The sequence below is a fragment of the Eschrichtius robustus genome, chromosome 1 (genome assembly GCF_028021215.1).
Source record: "Eschrichtius robustus isolate mEscRob2 chromosome 1, mEscRob2.pri, whole genome shotgun sequence".
NCBI lineage: Eukaryota > Metazoa > Chordata > Mammalia > Artiodactyla > Eschrichtiidae > Eschrichtius > Eschrichtius robustus.
Window position 1 is genome coordinate 97,894,391 of NC_090824.1, and position 22,475 is coordinate 97,916,865.

Here is a 22,475-nt window from a genome sequence, read left to right on the forward strand (position 1 = left end):
TCACCCAAATACTATTTCTCATAAAGTCTTCCCCAGCTCAGTAAATGGTAACTCGATTCTTCCAGTTGTATTCTTTCTTTTCTTTTAAAAGCAAAAATCTTTTTTTTTTTTTTTTTGGCTGCGTGGCATGCAGGATCTTAGTTCCCCAACCAGGGATTGAACCTGTGCCCCCTGCAGTGGAAGTGTGGAGTCTTAACCACTGGACCGCCAGGGAAGTCCCTTAAGGCAAAAATTTTAATGTCATCCTTGATTTCCTCTTTTTATGTACTTCATATATAATCCCATGGCAAAACCTGTCAGCTTGCCTTCAAAACATATCCAATATCCAACCACTCCTCACACCTCCACTGCTACTATTCTGGCCCAAGCCATCATCACCTCTTGCCTGGCTTACTGCAGAAACCACTCATGCCACCCTTGCCAAAAGAAATAAAATAATCTTTAAAAAAATTTTTATTTTATTTATTTATTTTTGCCCATGCCACACAGCATGTGGGATCTTAGTTCCCCGACCAGGGATCGAACCCATGGCCCCTGCAATGGAAGTGCAGTCTTAACCACTGGACCACCAGGGAAGTCCCTAAAGTAATCCTTTTAAAATATGTCATTACGTCACTTCTCTGCTCAAAACTCTCCAATATTTTCACATTTTAGTCAAAGAAGTTTTATAAAAGCCAAAGTCCTTACAATAATCTTTAAGGTCCTAGTGCTCTGCATCTCTGCATCCTGCCTCATTACTTTCATTCTATCACCTCCTTCAAGTCTTTGAGCAAATGTCACCTTCTCAATGAGACTTACACTATTTAGGAATGCAATCTCCATCACCCCCTACTCCCTTATGCACCAGTAGAGCAATGGAACCATCCCCAGGATCACATTTAGAGCATTCTCCTGAGAACCAAAAGATCTGGCCATGTCAGTTAGACCGCTGGTATATTATTGCTATCCTGGCCCCTTCTCCCACTCCACAACCATAGTACACTGAAGGTAGGCAGAGCATCTGGACCTGAAGACATTTATTCATGTGACTTCTGCTTGTAACTTGAAAAAAATATCATTTGGTAGGCTTCTCTGACACATGATAACGTGAGGTTGAATTTCTACCAAAACCAACTTAACCTACTGCTTTAAACTCATGAAATTTTCATTATGCTCCTATTATTAAAAATGCAGGGTTTAGGGGTAGCACTAAAATTATACTGTGATTTATCATTTAAAGGGTTGCTTCTCTCTTCTAGAAAAAATTGGAACTGGTTTGGGAGGGATAAAACAGATTAGTGGTTGTACTTGCTGCTATATTTTTACTGGTTGTTAAAGCAAGACAAAGATTTGTTTGGAATTTCTCCCTGTGAGCTTATTTGCAAACAAATGGCAATGACCGCAGCTCAGTCCCATGCTATGGTAATGAAGTCCACCAAAATCAGATTCTAGAACTAGACATTTAACATATGCAAATAACCTACTAAAATAATGGCAATATACATGCATGAGAAGCACTCAGATTACTCTGGTATGAATTACATATATATGTTTTTAACTAAATCATTTGCAGTTCATGAGCATACGCCTAAAGCCTAAAATATGAATTAAAGATGGGCAAAAAGTGAACACAACATGAACAAATTTATTAATTAACAGTGGACCTTTCTAAGGAGTTCTGTCAAAAGACAACTACTTGACAAAAGAGGAAAACGTCTCAGGGAGAACTTGGAAATATATGGGCATAGATAAATGCTATAAAATGCAAACTTGTACAATTCACATCTTCTTTTTTTTGTTTTTTTTAACCTCGTCTTTTTCTTGATAGGAAAACTAGAAAGAATAGAGTAGACTTAAACAACACTGTCAGTCAATTTCACCTAATGGAACTTATAAAATACTCCACCCAAAATAGCATATACTGACTTAGGACTTATTTGCAAATAAGATAAAGGACTCAGAAAACTCAACATTAAAAAAAAAAATCCAATTCACAAATGGGCAAAAGACATGGAGAGACATTTCACCAAAGAGAATATGCTTATTTTACCAAATAAGCATAAGAAAAGGTGCTCAACTTCACTGGTTATTAGGGAAATGCAAATTTAAAACTACAATGCAATACCACTTCACAACCACTAGAAGGGCTTTAATCAAAGGCTGACAATACCAAGTGTTGGCACGGATGTATAAACTGGAAGCTCATACTTTACTAGTCGGAATGCAGAATGGCATAAATACTTACAAAGGAAAAGTTTGGTTGTTTATTGAAGTGTTAAACATAAACTTACATATGACTCCAAGATTCCATTCTTAACTATCTTCCCCCAAAAAATGAAAACATGTCCACACAAAGACTTGTATTTGAATGTTCTAGAAACATTATTCATAATAACCAACGAAGTGATATATCCATACAATGATATATACTACTTAGCAATAAAGACGGACAAACTAAAGATAACATGCAACACTGCTGGACCTCAAAAACATTATGGCAATGGGAAAAGCCAGATATAAGATATTATGATTTCATTTACATGAAATCTCTAGAAAGGCAAAACCATAGAAACAGTAAGTTTAGTAATTGCCTGGGGCTGAGAGTGAGAGCAGGGATAAACTGCAAACAAGTACAAGGGAACTTTGTGAGGTGTCTAAAACTGGATTGTGGTGGTTATAAAACTAAGTTAATTTATTAAAAACCATCAAATGGGGAACTCCCTGGCAGTCCAATGGTTAGGACTCTGTGTTTTCACTGCCGAGAGCCTGGGTTCAATCCCTGGTTGGGGAACTAAGATCCCACGAGTTGCACAGCGTGGCCAAAAACAAACAAACAAAACAAAAAAAACCCACCAAATGTGTATACTTACAAACGGCAAATTTTATAGTATGTGCATTATTCCAGAACAAAGCCGTTTAAAAGGCAGGGGAGAGTTACAAGACATGTAAAACAGAATGAGAAGATCAAACGTAAGTTTAATCAGAGTTCCAGAAAGAGAAAAGACAAAGTATGGGCAGAGACTTAGACATGAAAGTTACAAGACTGTCCAAAGTCACACAGCTAGTAATTTACCCTGACTCCAAAGCCTCTACTAGCTTTTTTTTTTAAGCTTTTTAAGAGAAATTTAAGGTAAGCATTTCAAAATCATTTGATGATATGCTTTAAATAAGCACCTTTCTTACATCTTTTTTGAAACCAATGAGTAGAAGTACATTAATTACTTTCAAAAGTGGAATTCCTATGTAATCATTATGTATATAATTTTCTGAACATGGATTAAAATAAAAAGAACAGAGGGCTAACATACCTCTCCTAAAAGGTATTGTTAATTGCTAACTACTGCTAACCAGTATTAGCTTTTCCCCTTTTCTTTCTCCAATTCCACTCCTCAGCAACAGTCTACCTGAAGCAACTCTAATTATAGCTATTCAAACCCAAGTGGCGATAGGGATGGAAGAATTATATCAATAGATTTCAAAATGACTGTTCTACAGCAACGAACTAATGCCCCAGTTAAGTCTAAATGCTGGCTTGCAAAACTTTGGATAGTTATTAATTGAAATACTCATAAAAGTGAATCACAGGTATATATACTTTTCATACCTTATGCCTTCCTATTAAATGTAAATATAAATATTTTCATTGACATTTTAATTTACATACGGAAGAAGAATGAATCCCAAGTAGCATTTAACATAAGGAATCATCAGAGCTCTCTTCAGGAAAATTAATCAGGGAGATAAGTAAAAGTAAGCTAGAGCCACCAGTCTTTTGGGGAGGGGCAATGGGAGCCTGGACTAGTAAAGGAATGGATACAACAGATAATTTCCAAATCCTTTATAATTTAACACGATGCCTTACAAAAAAATAAACACTACAGATCAATTATTAATATAGTCCTGGTTTCTCATCCTTTCTTCAAATTCACCTCTGCAATTATCTTTCCAACAACAGACAACTCATCAGCGCCCAAAGGAACACCCTTCCCCTTAAACTGATGCTTCCTTCAATTTCCCCGCTTCTTAGAGAAGTATGGCTATACTCTAAATGGGCAATCAGTAAATTTTTTCTATTAAGAGCCAGATGGTAAATATTTTAGGCTTTTTGAACCACATACTGTCTCCATCACATATTCTTTGTTTTGTTTTTACACCACTAAAAAATATAAGAACCATTCTCAGCTCAACGCCATACAGAACAGGCCTTGGCCAGATTTGGCATACATGACCCAGTTTGCCAACTCACGCTCTAAATCACACAAAACCTTCCCACAAAAAATCTCACCATTCCACTGAGTCAATTCAATCTAACAAGTATGTGCCAAGCCCTTCAGATTCTTCCCCTACACTGTTTCTTGGATATTACTAATGTCCCTTCTACCAGCCCTACAATCCCAAAAGATCCTTGCATTAAGAATTGCTTCCTAGAGGAGGAACCAAGATGGCGGAGTAGAAGGACATGCTCTCACTCCCTCTTGCGAGAACATCAAAATCACAACTAGCTGCTGGACAATCATCGACAGGAAGACACTGGAACTCACCAAAAAAAATACCCACATCCAAAGACAAAGGAGAAGCCACAATAAGACGGTAGGAGGGGTGCAATCACAGTAAAATCAAATCCCATAACTGGTGGGTGGGTGACTCACAGACTGGTAAACACTTATACCACAGAAGTCCACCCACTGGACTGAAGGTTCTGAGCCCCACGTCAGGCTTCCCAACCTGGGGGTCTGGCAACGGGAGGAAGAAATCCTAGAGAATCAGACTTTGAGGCCTAGGGGGAATTGATTGTAGGACTTTGACAGGACTGGGGGAAACAGAGACCCCACTCTGGGAGGGCACACACAAAGTAGTGGGTGCATCGGGACCCAGGGGAAGGAGCAGTGACCCCGGGGGAGACTGAACCAGACCTACCTGCTAGTATTGGAGGGTCTCCTGCAGAGGCAGGGGTGGCTCTGTTTCACCATGGGGACAAGGACACTGGCAGCAGAAGTTCTGGGAAGTACTCCTTGGTGTGAGCCCTCCCAGAGTCTGTCATCAGCCCCACCAAAGAGCCCAGGTAGGCTCCAAGGTTGGGTTGCCTCAGGCCAAACAACCAACAGGGAGGGAATCCAGCCCCACCCATCAACAGTCAAGTGGATTAAAGTTTTACTGAACTCTGCCCACCAGAGCAACAGTCAGCTCTACCCATCACCAGTCCCTCCCATCAAGCCTCTTAGATAGCTTCATCCACCAGAGAGCAGACAGCAGAAGCAAGAAGAACTACAACCCTGCAGCCTGTGGAACAAAAACCACATGCGCAGAAAGATAGACAAGATGAAAAGGCAGAGGGCTATGTACCAGATGACGGAACAAAACCCCAGAAAAACAACTAAATGAAGTGGAGATAGGCAACCTTCCAGAAAAAGAATTCAGAAGAATGATAGTGAAGATGATCCAGAACCTCAGAAAAAGAATGGAGGCAAAGACCAAGAAGATGCAAGAAATATTTAACAAAGATCTAGAAGAATTAAAGAACAAACAAACAGACATGAAAAATACAATAACTGAAATGAAAGCTACACTAGAAGGAATCAATAGCAGAATAACTGAGACAGAAGAACGGATAAGTGACCTGGAAGACAGAATGGTGGAATTCACTGCTGTGGAACAAACTAAAGAAAAAAAAAGAAAAGAAATGAAGACAGCCTAAGAGACCTCTGGGACAACATTAAATGCAACAACATTCACATTATAGGGGTCCCAGAAAGAGGAGAGAGAGAGAAAGGACCTGAGAAAATATTTGAAGAGATTATAGTCGAAAACTTCCCTAACATGGGAAAGGAAATAGCCACCCAAGTCAAGGAAGTGCAGCGAGTCCCATACAGGATAAACCCAAGGAGAAACACGCCGAGACGTATAGTAATCAAATTAGCAAAAATTAAAGACAAAGAAAAAATATTGAAAGCAGCAAGGGAAAAATGACAAATAACATACAAGGAAACTCCCATAAGGTTAACAGCTGATTTCTCAGCAGAAACTCTACAAGCCAGAAGGGAGTGGCATGATATACTTAAAGTGATGAAAGGGAAGAACCTACAACCAAGATTACTCTACCCGGCAAGGATCTCATTCAGATTCGATGGAGAAATCAAAAGCTTTACAGACAAGCAAAAGCTAAGGGAATTCAGCACCACCAAACCAGCTCTACAACAAATGCTAAAGGAACTTCTCTAAGTGGGAAACACAAGAGAAGAAAAGGACCTACAAAAACAAACCCAAAACAATTAAGAAAATGGTCATAGGAACATACATATCGATAATTACCTTAAACATGAAGGGATTAAATGCTCCAACCAAAAGACACAGGCTTGCTGAATGGATACAAAAACAAGACCCATATATATGCTGTCTACAAGAGACCCACTTCAGACCTAGGGACACATACAGACTGAAAGTGAGGGGATGCAAAAAGATATTCCATGCAAATGGAAATCAAAAGAAAGCTGCAGTAGCTACACTCATATCTGATAAAATACACTTTAAAATAAAGAATGTTACAAGAGACAAGGAAGGACACTACATAATGATCAAGGGATCAATCCAAGAAGAAGATGTAACAATTATAAATATATATGCACCCAACATAGGAGCACCTCAATACATAAGGCAACTGCTAACAGCTATAAAAGAGGAAATCGACAGTAACACAATAATAGTGGGGGACTGTAACACCTCACTTACACCAATGGACAGATCATCCAAAATGAAAATAAATAAGGAAGCAAAAACGTTAAATGACACAATAGAGCACATAGATTTTATTGATATTTATAGGACATTCCATCCAAACACAGCAGATTACACGTTCTTCTCAAGTGTGCATGGAACATTCTCCAGGATAGATCACATCTTGGGTCACAAATCAAGTCTCAGTAAATTTAAGAAAATTGAAATCATATCAAGCATCTTTTCTGACCACAACGCTATGAGAGATAAGAAATGAATTACAGGGAAAAAAACATAAAAAACACAACCACATGGAGGCTAAACAATACGTTATTAAATAACCAAGCTATCACTGAAGAAATCAAAGAGGAAATCAGAAAATACCTAGAGACAAATGACAATGAAGACACGACAATCCAAAACCTATGGGATGCAGCAAAAGCAGTTCTAAGAGGGAAGTTTATAGCTATATAAGCCTACCTCAAGAAACAAGAAAAACTCAAGTAAACAATCTAACCTTACACATAAAGGAACTAGAGAAAGAACAAACAAAACCCAAAGTTAGCAGAAGGAAAGAAATCATAAAGATCAGAGCAGAAATAAATGAAATAGAAACAAAGAAAACAATAGCAAAGATCAATAAAACTAAAAGCTGGTTCTTTGAGAAGATAAACAAAATTGATAAACCATTAGCCAGACTCATCAAGAAAAAGAGGAGGAGGACTCAAATCAATAAAATTAGAAATGAAAAAGGAGAAGTTACAACAGACACCGCAGAAATACAAAGCATCCTGAGACTACTACAAGCAAATCTATGCCAATAAAATGGACAACCTGGAAGAAATGGACAAATTCTTACAAAGGTATAACCTTCCAAGACTGAAGGAGGAAGAAATAGAAAACATGAACAGACCAACCACAAGTAATGAAATTGAAACTGTGATTAAAGATCTTCCAACAAACAAAAGTCCAGGACCAGATGGCTTCACAGGTGAATTCTATCAAACATTTAGAGAAGAGCTAACACCCATCCTTCTCAAACTCTTCCAGAAAACTGCAGAGGAAGGAACACTCCCAAACTCATTCTATGACGCCACCATCACCCTGATGCCAAAACCAGACAAAGATACTACAAAAAAAGAAAATTACAGACCTATATAACTGATGAACATAGATGCAAAAATCCTCAACAAAATACTAGCAAACAGAATCCAACAACACATTAAAAGGATCATACACCACGATCAAGTGGGATTTATCCCAGGGATGCAAGGATTCTTCAATATACACAAATCAATCAATGTGATAAACCATATTAACAAATTGAAGAATAAAAACCATACGATCATCTTAGTAGATGCAGAAAAAGCTTTTGACAAAATTCAACACCCAGTTATGATAAAAACTCTCCAGAAAGCGGGCATAGAGGGAACCTACCTCAACATAATAAAGGCCATATATGACAAACCCACAGCAAACATCATTCTCAATGGTGAAAAACTGAAAGCATTTCCTCTAAGACCAGGAAAAAGACAAGGATGTCCACTCGCACCACTATTATTCAACATAGTTTTGGAAGTCCCAGCCACGGCAATCAGAGAAGAAAAAGAAATAAAAGGAATACAAATTGGAAAAGAAAAAGTAAAACTGCCACTGTTCGCAGATAACATCATACTATACATAGAGAATCCTAAAAATGCCACCAGAAAACTACTAGAGCTAATCAATGAATTTGGTAAAGTTGCAGGATACAAAATTAATGCACAGAAATCTCTTGCATTCCTGTACACTAATGATGAAAAATCTGAAAGAGAAATTATGGAAACACTCCCATTTACCACTGCAACAAAAAGAATAAAATACCTAGGAAGAAACCTACCTAGGGAGACAAAAGAACTGTACGCAGAAAACTATAAGACACTGATGAAAGAAATTAAAGATGATACCAACAGATGGAGAGATATACCATGTTCTTGGATTGGAAGGATCAATATTGTGAAAATGACTATACTACCCAAAGCAATCTACAGATTCAATGCAATCCCTATCAAATTACCAATGGCATTTTTTACAGAACTAGAACAAAAAATCTTAAAATCTGTATGGAGACACAAAAGACCCCGAATAGTCAAAGCAGTCTTGAGGGGAAAAAACGGAGCTGGAGGAATCAGACTTCCTGACTTCACACTATACTACAAAGCTACAGTAATCAAGACAATATGGTACTGGCTCAAAAACAGAAACATAGATCAATGGAACAAGATAGAAAGCCCAGAGATAAACCTATGCACTTATTGTCAACTAATCTATGACAAAGTAGGCAAGGATATACAATGGAGAAAAGACAGTCTCTTCAATAAATGGTGCTGGGAAAACTGGACAGCTACATGTAAAAGAAAGAAATTAGAACACTCCCTAACACCATACACAAAAATAAACTCAAAATGGATTCGAGACCTAAATGTAAGACTGGACACTATAAAACTCCTAGAGGAAAACACAGGAAGAACACTCTTTGACATCAATCACAGCAAGATCTTTTTTGATCCACCTCCTAGAGTAATGGAAATAAAAACAAAAATAAACAAATGGGACCTAATGAAACTTCAAAGCTTTTGCACAGCAACGGAAACCAGAAACAAGACGAAAAGACAACCCTCAGAATGGGAGAAAATATTCGCAAACGAATCAACAGACAATGGATTACTCTCCAAAATATATAAACAGCTCATGCAGCTCAATATTAAAGAAACAAACAACCCAATCCAAAAATGGGCAAAAGACCTAAATAGACATTTCTCCAAAGAAGACACACAGATGGCCAAGAAGCACATGAAAAGCTGCTCAACATCACTAATCAGAGAAATGCAAATCAAAACTACAATGAGGTATCACCTCACACCAGTTAGAATGGGCATCATCAGAAAATGTACAAACAACAAATGCTGGAGAGGGTGTGGAGAAAAGGGAACCCTCTTGCACTGCTGGTGGGAATGTAAACTGATACAGCCACTATGGAGGACAGTATGGAGGTTCCTTAAAAAACCAAAAATAGAATTACCATATGATCCAGCAATCCCACTACTGGGCATATACCCAGAGAAAACCATAATTCAAAAAGACACATGCCCCCCAATGTTCACTGCAGCACTATTTACAATAGCCAGGTCATGGAAGCAACCTAAATGCCCATCGACAGACAAATGGATAAAGAAGTTGTGGTACATATATACAATGGAATATTACTCAGCCCTAAAAAGGAAAGAAATTGAGTCATTTGTTGAGACGTGGATGGATCTAGAGACTGTCATACAGAGTGAAGTAAGTCAGAAAGAGAAAAACGAATATCGTATATTATCGTATATTAATGTATGTATAATGTATTCCATGTATGTGGAACCTAGAATAATGGTACAGATGAACCAGTTTGCAGGGCAGAAGTTGAGACACAGATGTAGAGAACAAACGTATGGACACCAAGGGAGGAAAACCGCGGTGGGGTGGGGATGGTGGTGTGCTGAATTGGGCGATTGGGATTGACATGTATATGCTGATGTGTATAAAATGATGACTAGTAAGAACCTGCAGTGTGAAAAAACAAACCAAAAAAACAACTAATACTAAACTCTCTTTGGGTTATTTGTATGGAAATATGTTAATATAAATGTTTCAGACATTACATAAAATTTCTAAAAATCTTATATGTTCTGGTATAATGTTATAAATCATAATTCTAGTTATTACTTTAAAATGTATATCTCAGAAATAACTAAATTTCCTTGTCAATTGAATTATTATGAACTTTCGTCATATCTTTAACCATGGTCATTTTTAAGTCTTTTGTCATTTACAGACAGTTCTGGGTGTACTCTGATGCTTTTGCAAATATGTTCCTATAAAAGGGTTTCATCTTCAAGGAATTCATGGAAAAGACTCTGAGAAGTACAGGTTTCTGGTAACTGACTATACTGCTGAACTGAATGAATAAGCATTTTCAGAACTCTAACGGAAAACTGATGAATTCATAAAAGTGCTAACAAAAGATCAAGATAAAAAAAATATTAATTACATGGGACTGAGTGAACTGATGAGGATGATTATATTTTTGTGACTTTCTGTTTGAATTAAAAAAAAAAATCCCACAAGGACTCAGAGGCAAAAAATATACAAATCAATTTTCACTGCAAAGTAAAGAAGCTGTTACAGTGGAGGATTACTGGATTGAATGTCAATATTATGACATAGTATGAGTGTGTTTCGTGTTTGGTAATTGCAATCATTGTTGCTTTTCTTATGGTCAAAAATAAATAAATAAATAAATAAATATAAATAAAAATATTTTTAAAGAAAAAAAAAGTTGCTTTCTAATGAGGTGAAAAAAGAGGTGGGGCTAAAGAGTTTTAGATGTACATTAACAAAGTTATTTTTCCTGCAGGTTTCCTACACCTGATAGTCACATATCCCAGCTGATAATTGCAAATCCTTCCCAATGATTGGTTTCTGCAATTTTTGAAATTCTGAGTTTCTGCTCTGCCATCAGGTATCCAATCAAATGTACCCTGGATTATAAATATATATATTTATATTCTTGATTTTATACTTCTTTTGCTAGACTGCATTACTGAATTTTACCAAAAGGTGGCACACTACAAACACAAATCTGAAAATTCCTAAACTTAAACGCTCTAGGTAAAGTAAAAACTAACTATATCCACAGAACGTTAGCAAAAGAGGGAAACTTAGGGATCACTTTGTGATCTTCAGTGGTTAAAGAGAACAGATTCTGGAGTCAGATTAACCTGTTAGAATTCTAGCTTTGTTGTTTATACTGTCAGTGCAACCTTAAGCAAGTTTCTGAACTTGTATCCTCACCTATAATATAAAAAAATAACAGTACCTAACTCACAATGTTGCTTTGAAGACTATGATCCGTGTTTTAGCAAAATGCCGCACACACAGTCATATTTCACAATTCTTCAAAATTCAGTTATAAATTCTTCCTATCTGTCTCATAGCAATAAGGGGCACATATGCTATAAATAAACCTTCTAACCACATAATACTCTTCAAACAAGTCAGTAATAGCACATCCTTCTTGCCTATATGCTGATAGCAAAAACTGGGGGAAAAAAAGATTGCTTTAAAAATTCTACTTCAAGGTAACGTGAAAATCAATCTATTTTTACAACTAAATACACTCTATGGTTCTATATATTAATATTAGAAAGGAGCTTCCACCTATGGAGGTTCTACTGGATTAACCCTCCCACAGATAACCATAAACTCTGGACAAAATAAAAATTAAAAAAAAAAAAAAAACAACTACTTAATGGCACTGGAGAGGCAACCAAAAGCAAGCAGAAATCAGATGAAGTCTGTACTTAGGATAAAGGAACAGCACTGAGTGAGTTTCCCATTTTTTGCCTAAGACAGGCCCCACTCCACACCTACTAAGTAGCTAAAACTCCAATAGAAATCCCAGTCTTACTCGCTTGAAGAACCAGAATAGCAACTTCAAGGTGACAACAGCAGCTGGAAAGTGATGGAAAAAGTGACTCTGCAAAGGACAGAGTCACAGAAAGGGAACCTTAAATGCTGCACATTAACTCTGCTCAAATCTAGCTGACCCATGAAGTAGGTATACATGGGGCAGATTTCAAGCATGTCAGTTAAGAATAAAATAACTGAACAGATATTTTTGCTGCCCACTGAAGGAGACACAATTTGGAATTTGAGTACAGTCAAGTTAATCAACTACTATCCTAGTCTGCTTTGACTGCTGTTAACAAATACTGGAAGACTTAACTTTGGTTTCAACAACCAAAATTCATTTTCTCACTTCTAGAGACTGGAATCCAAGATCAAGGTGCTAGTGAGGTCTGTGTCTGGTGAGAGCCCCCTCCTTGGGTTGCAGACAGCTGTCTTTTCACTGTGTCGAGGAGAGGGAGCAAGCTCTCTGGTCTCTTCGTATAAGGACCCTACCTTCATGACCTCATCTAACTCTAATTACCTCCACAAAGCACCATCTTTAAATACCATCAACACTAAATTCTGGGAGGACACAAACATTCAGTCCATAACAACTACTTTAAAAAACAAAATCAGTAGTCTTCAGAGGACTATAACAGAACCCAGAGTCTCTCCAAGTTAACATTCACAACACCTATGATAACAATCCAAAATTACTAGATATAAGAAGAAACAGGAAAGTGTGACCCATACTCAAGACAAAAGGCAATCAAATTAAAAGGAAGTTTGCCTACTAATAAAATGCAGTAGCTTAAAAAAGTTAAATGACACTACAGATTTAGAAATTTTGAGTTACATGATAATTTTGTACAAAGGTCAGCATGCCTGCCAGCAACAGCACAATGACAAAGAAAAATTAAGGTTAGCCTGAAGCAAAATGTTGAAAACAGCTGGCACTCTTTGACTTCCTCTGTCAGAGTCCAATTTATTTGATCTCCTGGCACTCCTACAGGCCCTTACGCTAGAGTTCTGCTCTTGTGCTTAATTGGCTGCCAACCACTTAACTAATTAATAATTAGATATTACTGATAATTCAAATGTGAACCCTCTGAACAGGTTTTAAAGACACTGTTGAAAAGCTTCTGTGGAATGATAAACAGTTGGGAAAGTTTTATATATTAAAAAATAAACAGAATCAGATTCAGACCATGACTATGTTTGTAAAAAGTCCAACTACTACAACCCATCTTATTTTCTGTTGGTTTTGCTGTCCTGCTGACCTCGTGGAGATTGCTACCCTGACTGCTTACCAGCCCAATACTGCCCTCAATTTAAGGGATAGAAAATGTTTGATAAAGATAAGTATGAGCAGTTGCCATCATGCCATACTATGGAGCCCAAGATATTAAATAACTGAAGACTAGACATTGAGTCTAAAAAGTGACCAACCTCAATTTAGCTCAAACAGCAGTAATTTTTTCCTCAGGTATTCTAGATAAAGTCTTACCCAGAATAATTCATTTTTACCATAAAGAATTATTATTAAAATGAAAAGGGATCAAAATTCATCATTTTAGGAGAAAAAAAGATAAGTATGTTGGCAAAAAAAAAAAAAAAAATTTAAATTTCTTACACTAACTCAAGAAATTTTACCAGACTGCTAAGATTGCTAAAAAATCCAAATAAATATATTGACACAAAAGACAAACAGAACAACTGAGTAAATCACTTAGAAACTTGCACTTAAGGAAACTTGGTGTGTGACAGACACAGCAATACAAATCAGAAGATAATACCAATATACTATATGTATATGAACTATCACACTAGAATTCAAAATGAATACTAGACGGGTTAAAGTCGTAACTTTAAAACTACTACCAAAAAATAAATAACTTTATGACCTCAAGATAAGAAAAAGCACAAGCTATAAAGAAAATACTGATAAATTATTACACTAAAATTAAAAACCAATGTACACCAACAACCTAAAAGTAAGTAAATAGCCCACCATTAACAAAGTAAAAATTTTAAAAGCTAGAGACTGAAGAAGGTATTTGTAGCTTATAAAACAAAAACAAACAAAAAAAAAACAAAACAAAAATTAGTATCCAGAATACATAAAGAGCTTCTAGAAGTAAATAATAAAAAAGAAAAAGATAATCCATTAGAAAACTGAGCAAAGCAATTCATCAGAGAGGAGGTAAACACAGCCAAAAACTTGTAACCTGAAATGATACACAACATTATCGGTGGACAGGGACATGCAAATTAAAACAATGAGGAACTACTACACATTCATGAATCTGGCAAAATAAAAGAACCTCATCAATTAAGTGCTGGCAAAGATGTTGGGGGGAAAAAAAAAGAATTCTCATATATTTCTAGAGGGAGTGGACACTGCACAACTACTTTGGTCAACACTTTGGCAATATCTACAAAGATGAAGATGCACCTACCCTATGACCCAGCAATTCTACGTCTAGATATGTACTTCCTAGAAAAATTCTCACATGTGTACATAAGATGATACATACAAGAATGTTACATCACTATTCGTAAAAAAACTGGAAACAACCTAAATGCCCAGTAACAATAAAATGGACAACATACAGCATATTCCTATAATGGAATAATATATAGCCGCTGAAAGGGATAAACTAAACCTTACATGTATCAACATGAATTAATCTCCAAAATCGAATGTTCATTAAAAAGAAAAAAAAAGGAAAAAACAAAGCTATAAGGATACACTGTTCAGCACAGGAAATATATCCTGTATTTTAAAATAACTTTATTTTTTAAATATCTTTATTGAAGTATAATTGCTTTACAATGTTGTGTTAGTTTCTGTTGTACAACAAAGTGAATCAGACATAAGTGTACAGATATCCCCATATCCCCTGCCTTATAATAACTGTAAATGGAGTATAATCTATAAAAAGATTGAATCACTATGTTGTACACCTGAAACTAATATTGTAACTCAATTATATTTCAATAAAAAAGAAAAAGAAAAAAAAAATCCATAAAAAGATGTACATCATTTTATATATATCAAACGTAGAAATACCAGAAGACCACTATATAGTATACATACTCTAGGTAACAACATTACAAAAGCATCCAAAGGAACAATAAAGGCTAAATTTAGGATAGAAGCTATGTCTGAAAAAGTGGAAAGTGGAATGGGATTTTGATGGGGTACATCAAATTTTGTCTGCAATATTTTATTTCTTAAGCTGGGTGATAAGCACTGTCTGCTATATTATGATCTACACACTTATACATCTGAATTCCATAACAAAAAAAACTACCAAAGAACTCAAATTATATACATTTATTTTAAAATATTATGTACTTTCAGTCAAATAGTACAATTTAAATTCTGCACTTTTTTCCCTGGCTCCTTATTACCTAATAAAATATTTTTTCAAAAGCAACAGAATCTGTTGAATTAAATGGATCTATCACATATACCTAATTCAATGACCATTGATTGATATGTTTTCAGATGATGCCACAAAAATTGATCTGAAAAAGAGAAATCTAAAGAAGTATTGGACATTCTCTATTACAAATCTTGAGCCTTCATATTGGAGTAAACCATAACAACCTATTCTCTGTCCCTGAGTAGTGTGATGATACTTTGTTGATACACTCATTATAAGCATCTATGGTTTTTATTAACCAGTTCTACCTATAACAAAATCTATTTAGTTTAGTTAATGACTTTTCCAATCTATTAAGGATCCCCTCAGAATAGTAAATCTCTGCACTTCGTCAAAATACCATGTATACAACTGAGTTATAAATAACCTATCCTAAAGTTATTACATAGAAATTTGGTAGTAAAGGAAATTCTACTAAGCTTTATAGCATTTAAAGAAAATATGGTATGACAAAATTTTTTTAAAGGTGACATTTTTTTAAATGACCTTAACTTTTTAACTTAACAGTTAACACCTGTCATCTGACATCTCACTAATATACATGCCCCTGAATATCAAGATCCTTCTCCAGGTTTCTATAATTTGGCAAGTCAACACCTACTCTTCCACTTAACAGCCTTATGACCTTTGGTGAGTGTTTCTGCTTCTCTGTTCTTTATATAAATAATGGAGAGCGAAAAAAGTGTCTACTTCATAATGGAGTCTTGAGAGTGATATATGTAATCGATATATGTAAAGCATTTAGAACAATGGCCACAAAATGCTAATACATGTCAGCTAATATTGTGAAAATTTGTCTAAAGTCTATAACACACTTTGTTTAGTCAGGAGTACCTTCTGGGTAGAGCACCTTCCAGGTACTGGGTATGGTAAATTATACTCAAAAACAAAGAAGACCGCTAGTTCACATACTGAAGGGTAATTTACAGTCTTATCTTTCTATTCTAGTTAATGTTTCTCCAGTCTCCTCCTTACAGTAATAGTCTGCTTCCCAGATAACTTTCCTTCTATGATTCCTAATGTACTACCAAACTGTCAGAGAAAAGTAGGTAACTAAGCCTATTAAATTTCACTTTGCACATATTTTTCAACCAGTGAACTCTGGGCTTAAGGGTGCTATATTTCTGATAATGGCTTGGCTCAAAAGCTTTTTTTCTTTCTATGAGGAGTTGGGTTTCCAAAGGTTGAAGTTTTCAGAAGTCTGGCAGCTGGGATAGTTGAGGTGTTAAGTTATTAACATGTTTTCATGACGCAAGGAGGGACAAATAGTGTTTCACAGACTTTAATCCTAGTACTGCTCCTGAGGTGAAGTATAAAAAAGATTACCATCTGCCTTTCACAGAGTAACAGTGATGCTCATAAAAGAGTGTGACTTGGCAAAGATGCTTAGGTGAACAGGCAAGTCTGTCAATTTCAAAGAACTGCTTACCTCCATACACCAAAATTTCTTCAACAGGGTTCTAAAACCTTTAGGTAGTCAGGAAACTAAACACATATTCCCCCAAAAGATCCAGAGTAACTTTCTAAATCCTAGGTGAACCGAACCAAAGGGTCAACAAAATATCTAAAAGTAGTAACTTAATTCAAATTAAACCAACATTTTTATAAAGATAAACTAGAAGAGGTCCAATTCTCCAAGTCACACATTTCACTCATATTCAAACTAATCTAATAATTACAAAGCCCCTTCTAAAAGTGACACACATCTAAGTGTTTTTATACCAATTCATATAAATGACTCAGTTCAAATTCCCATAGATAGCCAAATGTTGCTCATGTTCTAAACTAATCTCAACTACTCTGAACTTTGCCTCCAGGCACCAGACTTAAAACAGGCATTTAAAGAACAATCTCTTTTAAAAAAATAAAATAAAATAACACTGTAAAATTTAATCATATGCTGAAAGGTTCCCCCAAAAAGAAAGGAGAAACAGAAACCCAGAGTGAAATAACTGAGCAATGGCAATAATCATCAATTGCTACTATTATGTGAATGTATGATGGGGAACTTCACAACTCAAAGATCAGGCAGCTGACAACACCAACCCACTGGCCAATCTTAACATCAAAAAAAGAAAAACAACCAGACAGCATGTGCCTCTTAATGTAATGCAATACAAAGTAAACAGCACTACCTGTGAAGCAGTCTTGCCAAAACATCAAACTAGAATCTGAGTCTTTAGATTAACCACTCGTTCACAGGAAATACAGAGGAGAAAGGAACATGTTACAGGATGCTATACGGATACATTCAACAAAATCCAAACTGTGGGAAATTCTACAGGGCAAATGATCTGGATTTTTTTTTTTCATTAAATAAATGTTAAATGACAAGACCAAAAAAAGGGGGTGAGGGGATACAAGAGACTGAGACTTATTTATCAACCAAATGCTGTGTGGACTTCTTTGGATCCTGATTCAAACAAACCAACTGGGAAAAAAAAACATGAGACAATTAAGGAAATATGCTGAATATTTAATGATATTAAAGAATTATTAATTTTAGGTGTGCTAATAGTACTATGGATGTGTTAAAGTTTTAGAGATACACATAACGAAGTACCTGTAGATGGAACATGTCTGGGATTTGCTTTTAAATTACCCAGTTGAGGAGGAATCAGAGGGATAATAGCAGAAACAATATTCACATGTTTCAAACTGTTGAAAAGGGTCATGGGTATATGGTGATTCATTTTACTATATCTTTGTATGTTTGAAATCTCCCACATTAGAATGTTAACGAAAGAGAATATCAGAGTACTGTATCAAAAATATCTATGGTTGGCAGAACTCTCAAACTTAAATTTTAGAAGTGTTTGCTTCAACAGACCTTCATTTAAAAATCAAAACCAGGGACTTCCCTGGTGGCAGAGTGGTTGGGAATCCGCCTGCCAATGCAGGGAACAAGAGTTCAAGCCGTGGTCCGGGAGGATCCCACATGCCACGGGGCAGCTAAGCCCATGCGCCACAACTACTGAGCCTGCGCTCTAGAGCCCGCGAGCCACAACTGCTGAAGCCCACATGCCTAGAGCCCATGCTCCACAACAAGAGAGGCCACCGCAGTGAGAAGCCCGTGCACCGCAACGAAGAGCAGCCCCCTGCTCACCGCAACCAGAGAAAGCCCGTGCGCAGCCATGAAGACCCAATGCAGCTATAAATAAATTTGTAAAAAAAATAAAAATAAAAGCCAAAAACACAATTTTAAGTACTGCCTTTAAGTATTATATTTGCACATATTAAGTAATGACTTCAACTACTACATGTTTTCATTTTATGTCTGGTTCTTATTACTGACATTTGCTAACACACACACACACCTCCTCCAAAGGAACCAAGTTCTAAATATTCTAAATATTCTAACTCCTAAACATCTCAGTCAGTTCCTTCTTTTCTTCTACTACTTCTTTACTTCAAGCCCTAAATATTTTGGTCTTGTTACAGCCTCCTTATGGTCTCTCTTTTCAGCTTAAACACACACCAAGTCACTCTCCATACTGATTCCTTCAGTGGACCCCCTCATCTCCAGAATAAAATCCAAACTTCTTTGCATAACATACATTGCCCTCAGAAATCTGGTCCCTGCCTATCTTTATAACACTCCCAGACTAGTACCCCATATATCATCCCATACTCCACTCTTTCTAAACTACATACAGTACTCGTACAACAGATCTTAGGATAAACTATGGATGCTCTTCTCTCTTTTTTTTTTTTTTTTTTTTGGCCGCACTGTGCAGCTTTCAGGATCTTAGCTCCCCGACCAGGGGTCGAACTCAGGCCCTCAGCAGTGAAAGCGCCAAGTCCTAAACACTGGACCAGGGATTTCCTTGGATGCTCTTCTCTTCTAAAGCTCAGTTCCCTTAGACTAAAACCACCAATACCAAATTCTACATACCTTCTATTTCCAAGTTAATTAATTCCTATTGCCTCTACGACACTCACTTCTCCTATCAGCTCCTTTGCAAGCCTACCCAGACTTTCCTTTCTCTCTCCCTGACTACCCTATACTTTCACAGTAATCTATGCAGTAATATCACACTACCTTTTTGCTTTTTGCATATCTATACTGCCCTTCAAGACAGAGTATCACAGAGCCTGCTAGACACTAAATGTTTGTTTTGTGATGTATGCATCTTCCATTGACAACAGACAGGTAGTTCTTTTATAAATAACTGGAATGTAAGCGGTTTGAAAGTGGGAAACTTGTCTAACACATCTTTGCCACTCCAGTGCTTGGAATATATTAAACACTAAGTGTTTACCAAATGAATGAAACAAATATTTCTAATAGCCATGGTTTTTAATTTTGTAACAAAATTTATTCCACTCCAGTTTACCTTGTGTTTCTTGGTATTTTATTTGTTTTGTGTTGTTTTTTGGTCTGTTGGCTGATTAGTTTTAAAGCAAAGACCTTAAACAAGAGTTTACAATAAGAATTATACATTGTAGCTACAACATACTTAGGGAAACTTTCAGGTCACAGTGTTGACCTTAAAGTCGAGGAGGCTCAACAAATTATCATTATTGGAGAACCTCAGTATTAGGTTATCCTAAGGTTTCACTGTAAGTTAATTGGAAATTGTAGGGAAAATCACAAAACTCAACAGCAGTCAGAACCCAAGCAACGTAAAAAATAAAATCAGATTCTTAATTTCAAATTTTAAAGTGAAAATTTCTCCCTGTAGAAACAACAATGCTGCATACAAACGTTGTTTCGGGGGCGGGGAGTGCATCTGCTAGAAAAATGGAAAGACAACAAACACAAGAGAAACTCTGACCACATCAATTTTTGAAGGCTAGATTTCAAACTGTGTGGATAGCGACATTAAGAGGCTGGACTTAAGAACAACACCTGAGGTAAGACTAAGAAATTGACTTTCACTAGAATGTCACTAGAAACAAAGTCATCTGGTTGTTTTAACCAAACAGTAGGAAGCAATGGCTTTTAAGATGATGAATCGTCTTCATTTCCACTTTCTAACGTATCTAAATTTTTTTTCTAAATACTTAAGTGGTATGTTCAAATGTATGCTATTTACCATCTAAAAAAAGGAAAACTAGACACATCACTGAACAGTATTAATGGTTTGCTTTTTTTTTAATGAAAGGCACTTTGATTCAACTTTCTCCCCGCCAAAATAGATTCCCTTAAAATCCACGTAAGTAATAAATGTTAAAATTTAGCGTCGGTAGAGGAACTTAACAAATCTTTCTTTTAAAAATTACGAAAAAAGGTAAAATGACGTTTTTATTGACTTTACATTACCGAAGAATGTGGGAAATAATGGAAAGGTGTACTATTTATTCAAAGCATAACTACTTTCGTGGTTTCAATTTGTATGGTACCTGAATTAGTTTCTAGAGAAAAGTAAACCTGCCAGACTCCAGCAGAGGGAGAATTGTTTGCATGAAGCATATCTAGTTCAACTACTGACCAGGAATACCTACCCGCTCTTCAAGTCTCTGATCTAAATGACTTTCTTTGTGAGAAATCTTCTAATTTTATTCCTGCCCTTAACAAAAATCTCTATCAAAAGGTGAAATGCGCCGCATCCCTCTCGCAACTTTGGTTTAAAACACGACCAACCGTTCTCTAGTGCAACGAATGAGGCGGTTCGACATAAATCCAGACAACACATCACCTCGGTATACAGCAGCGCCCCAATAAAACCCTTAATTCTTGCTGAAGAAAATTCCAAACCAGATCTAGCGTCAATATCGTCTAATCGCTCCTCTTGGGCTCCAGAGGAAAATGTACCTGTGGAGTACACGCTGCGCAGCAAACAAGGCACAGCTCCAAAGCCGTATCCTCTATCCCGTTTTTGCTCCCTCTCAGCCCTCCCTCCGCTTCCACGCAGAACTTGAGCAGAGCATTTGGCTGCCTTATCTGCCAGCAACAAGCGCCAGGAGGAACGCGCTCCTGGGAGATGCGGAGCTTGCAGGCTGAGCGCTGCCTCTGGCGCGCTGCGGCCGCTCCGCTCAGCCAGGTCCTCCGCGGCTCCCGCCTCTGCCGGCCCGAAGAGCCCTCGCCTGAGCCCGGGCTCCGCTCAGGGGATTCCCGCGACGAGGTGTCGCGCCAAATTTGCTACCTGCTTCCTGCTCCTCACCCGCGAAAGAACTGCGCTCCCGTCCCGCCAGGGCAAGTCCGGAAGCCTCAAGGCAAACCGGCGGTCCATAGCCCCAGAAAGAGCGGCTCCGCGCACACACTTGCCAGCCGAGTCCTCCCACTTCCCTGCCCGCAACCCCCAGGGCCATTCCCCCGCCGGGGCCTGCGTGGGTCCAGTACCATTCTCCTCACGGGGCGGACTCCGGAAGGGTAGCAACTCCACCTCCTCCTCCTCCGCGGCCTGTAGCCATCTATCGGGAAGCGTCTCCGGAGGCGGCAGCAGAGGCCGCCGGACAAGGACAGCCCAGGGAAACCTTCTCAGAACTAACTCAGCTCCGGCGCTAGCAGCAGAAACTGAGTCTTTCATAATTGTGCGACCAACTCCGCCGGGTGACTGGCCACAGGGACGCGCCCGCGCCCGCCTCCGCCGGCGACGGGGCTGGCGACAGACCACGTGAGGGGCGCGTCGTGTGCGTAGCCGCCCGCGGGCCGGGTCACGTGAGGGGCGCGCGCTCCCTCACTTCCAGGCCGCCTCCCTGCGCGCCGCGCGCACGCGTCGGGCACGAGCACTCCCAGTCCCAGCGCCGCGGGTCTGCCGAGTTGGGTGGGGTGTTCTCTCCAGATCTCCGTGGGATACCTAGGCGGGACTTGCACAAACATCTGCCTCAGCTCGAGGAGTGGAACTTAAGGAAGCGATAGTTGAGAGTTAAGGTTTCAGGCCCCTGGGATCCCGCCGGGAGTTGTGGCGTGGTCTCGTC

General features: G+C 37.8%; 1 protein-coding gene across 1 annotated transcript in view; it reads right to left on the minus strand.

Moving 5' to 3' along the window:
- TRPM7 (transient receptor potential cation channel subfamily M member 7) overlaps positions 1-22,095 on the minus strand; it is a 111,984-nt gene extending 89,889 nt beyond the window's left edge. The window contains exon 1 of the mRNA XM_068551508.1: positions 21,898-22,095. Coding sequence (XP_068407609.1) covers positions 21,898-21,900 — 3 coding nt within the window. The 5' untranslated portion in view covers positions 21,901-22,095. The remainder of the gene's footprint in view (positions 1-21,897) is intronic.
- Between the last annotated feature and the right edge of the window lie 380 nt (positions 22,096-22,475).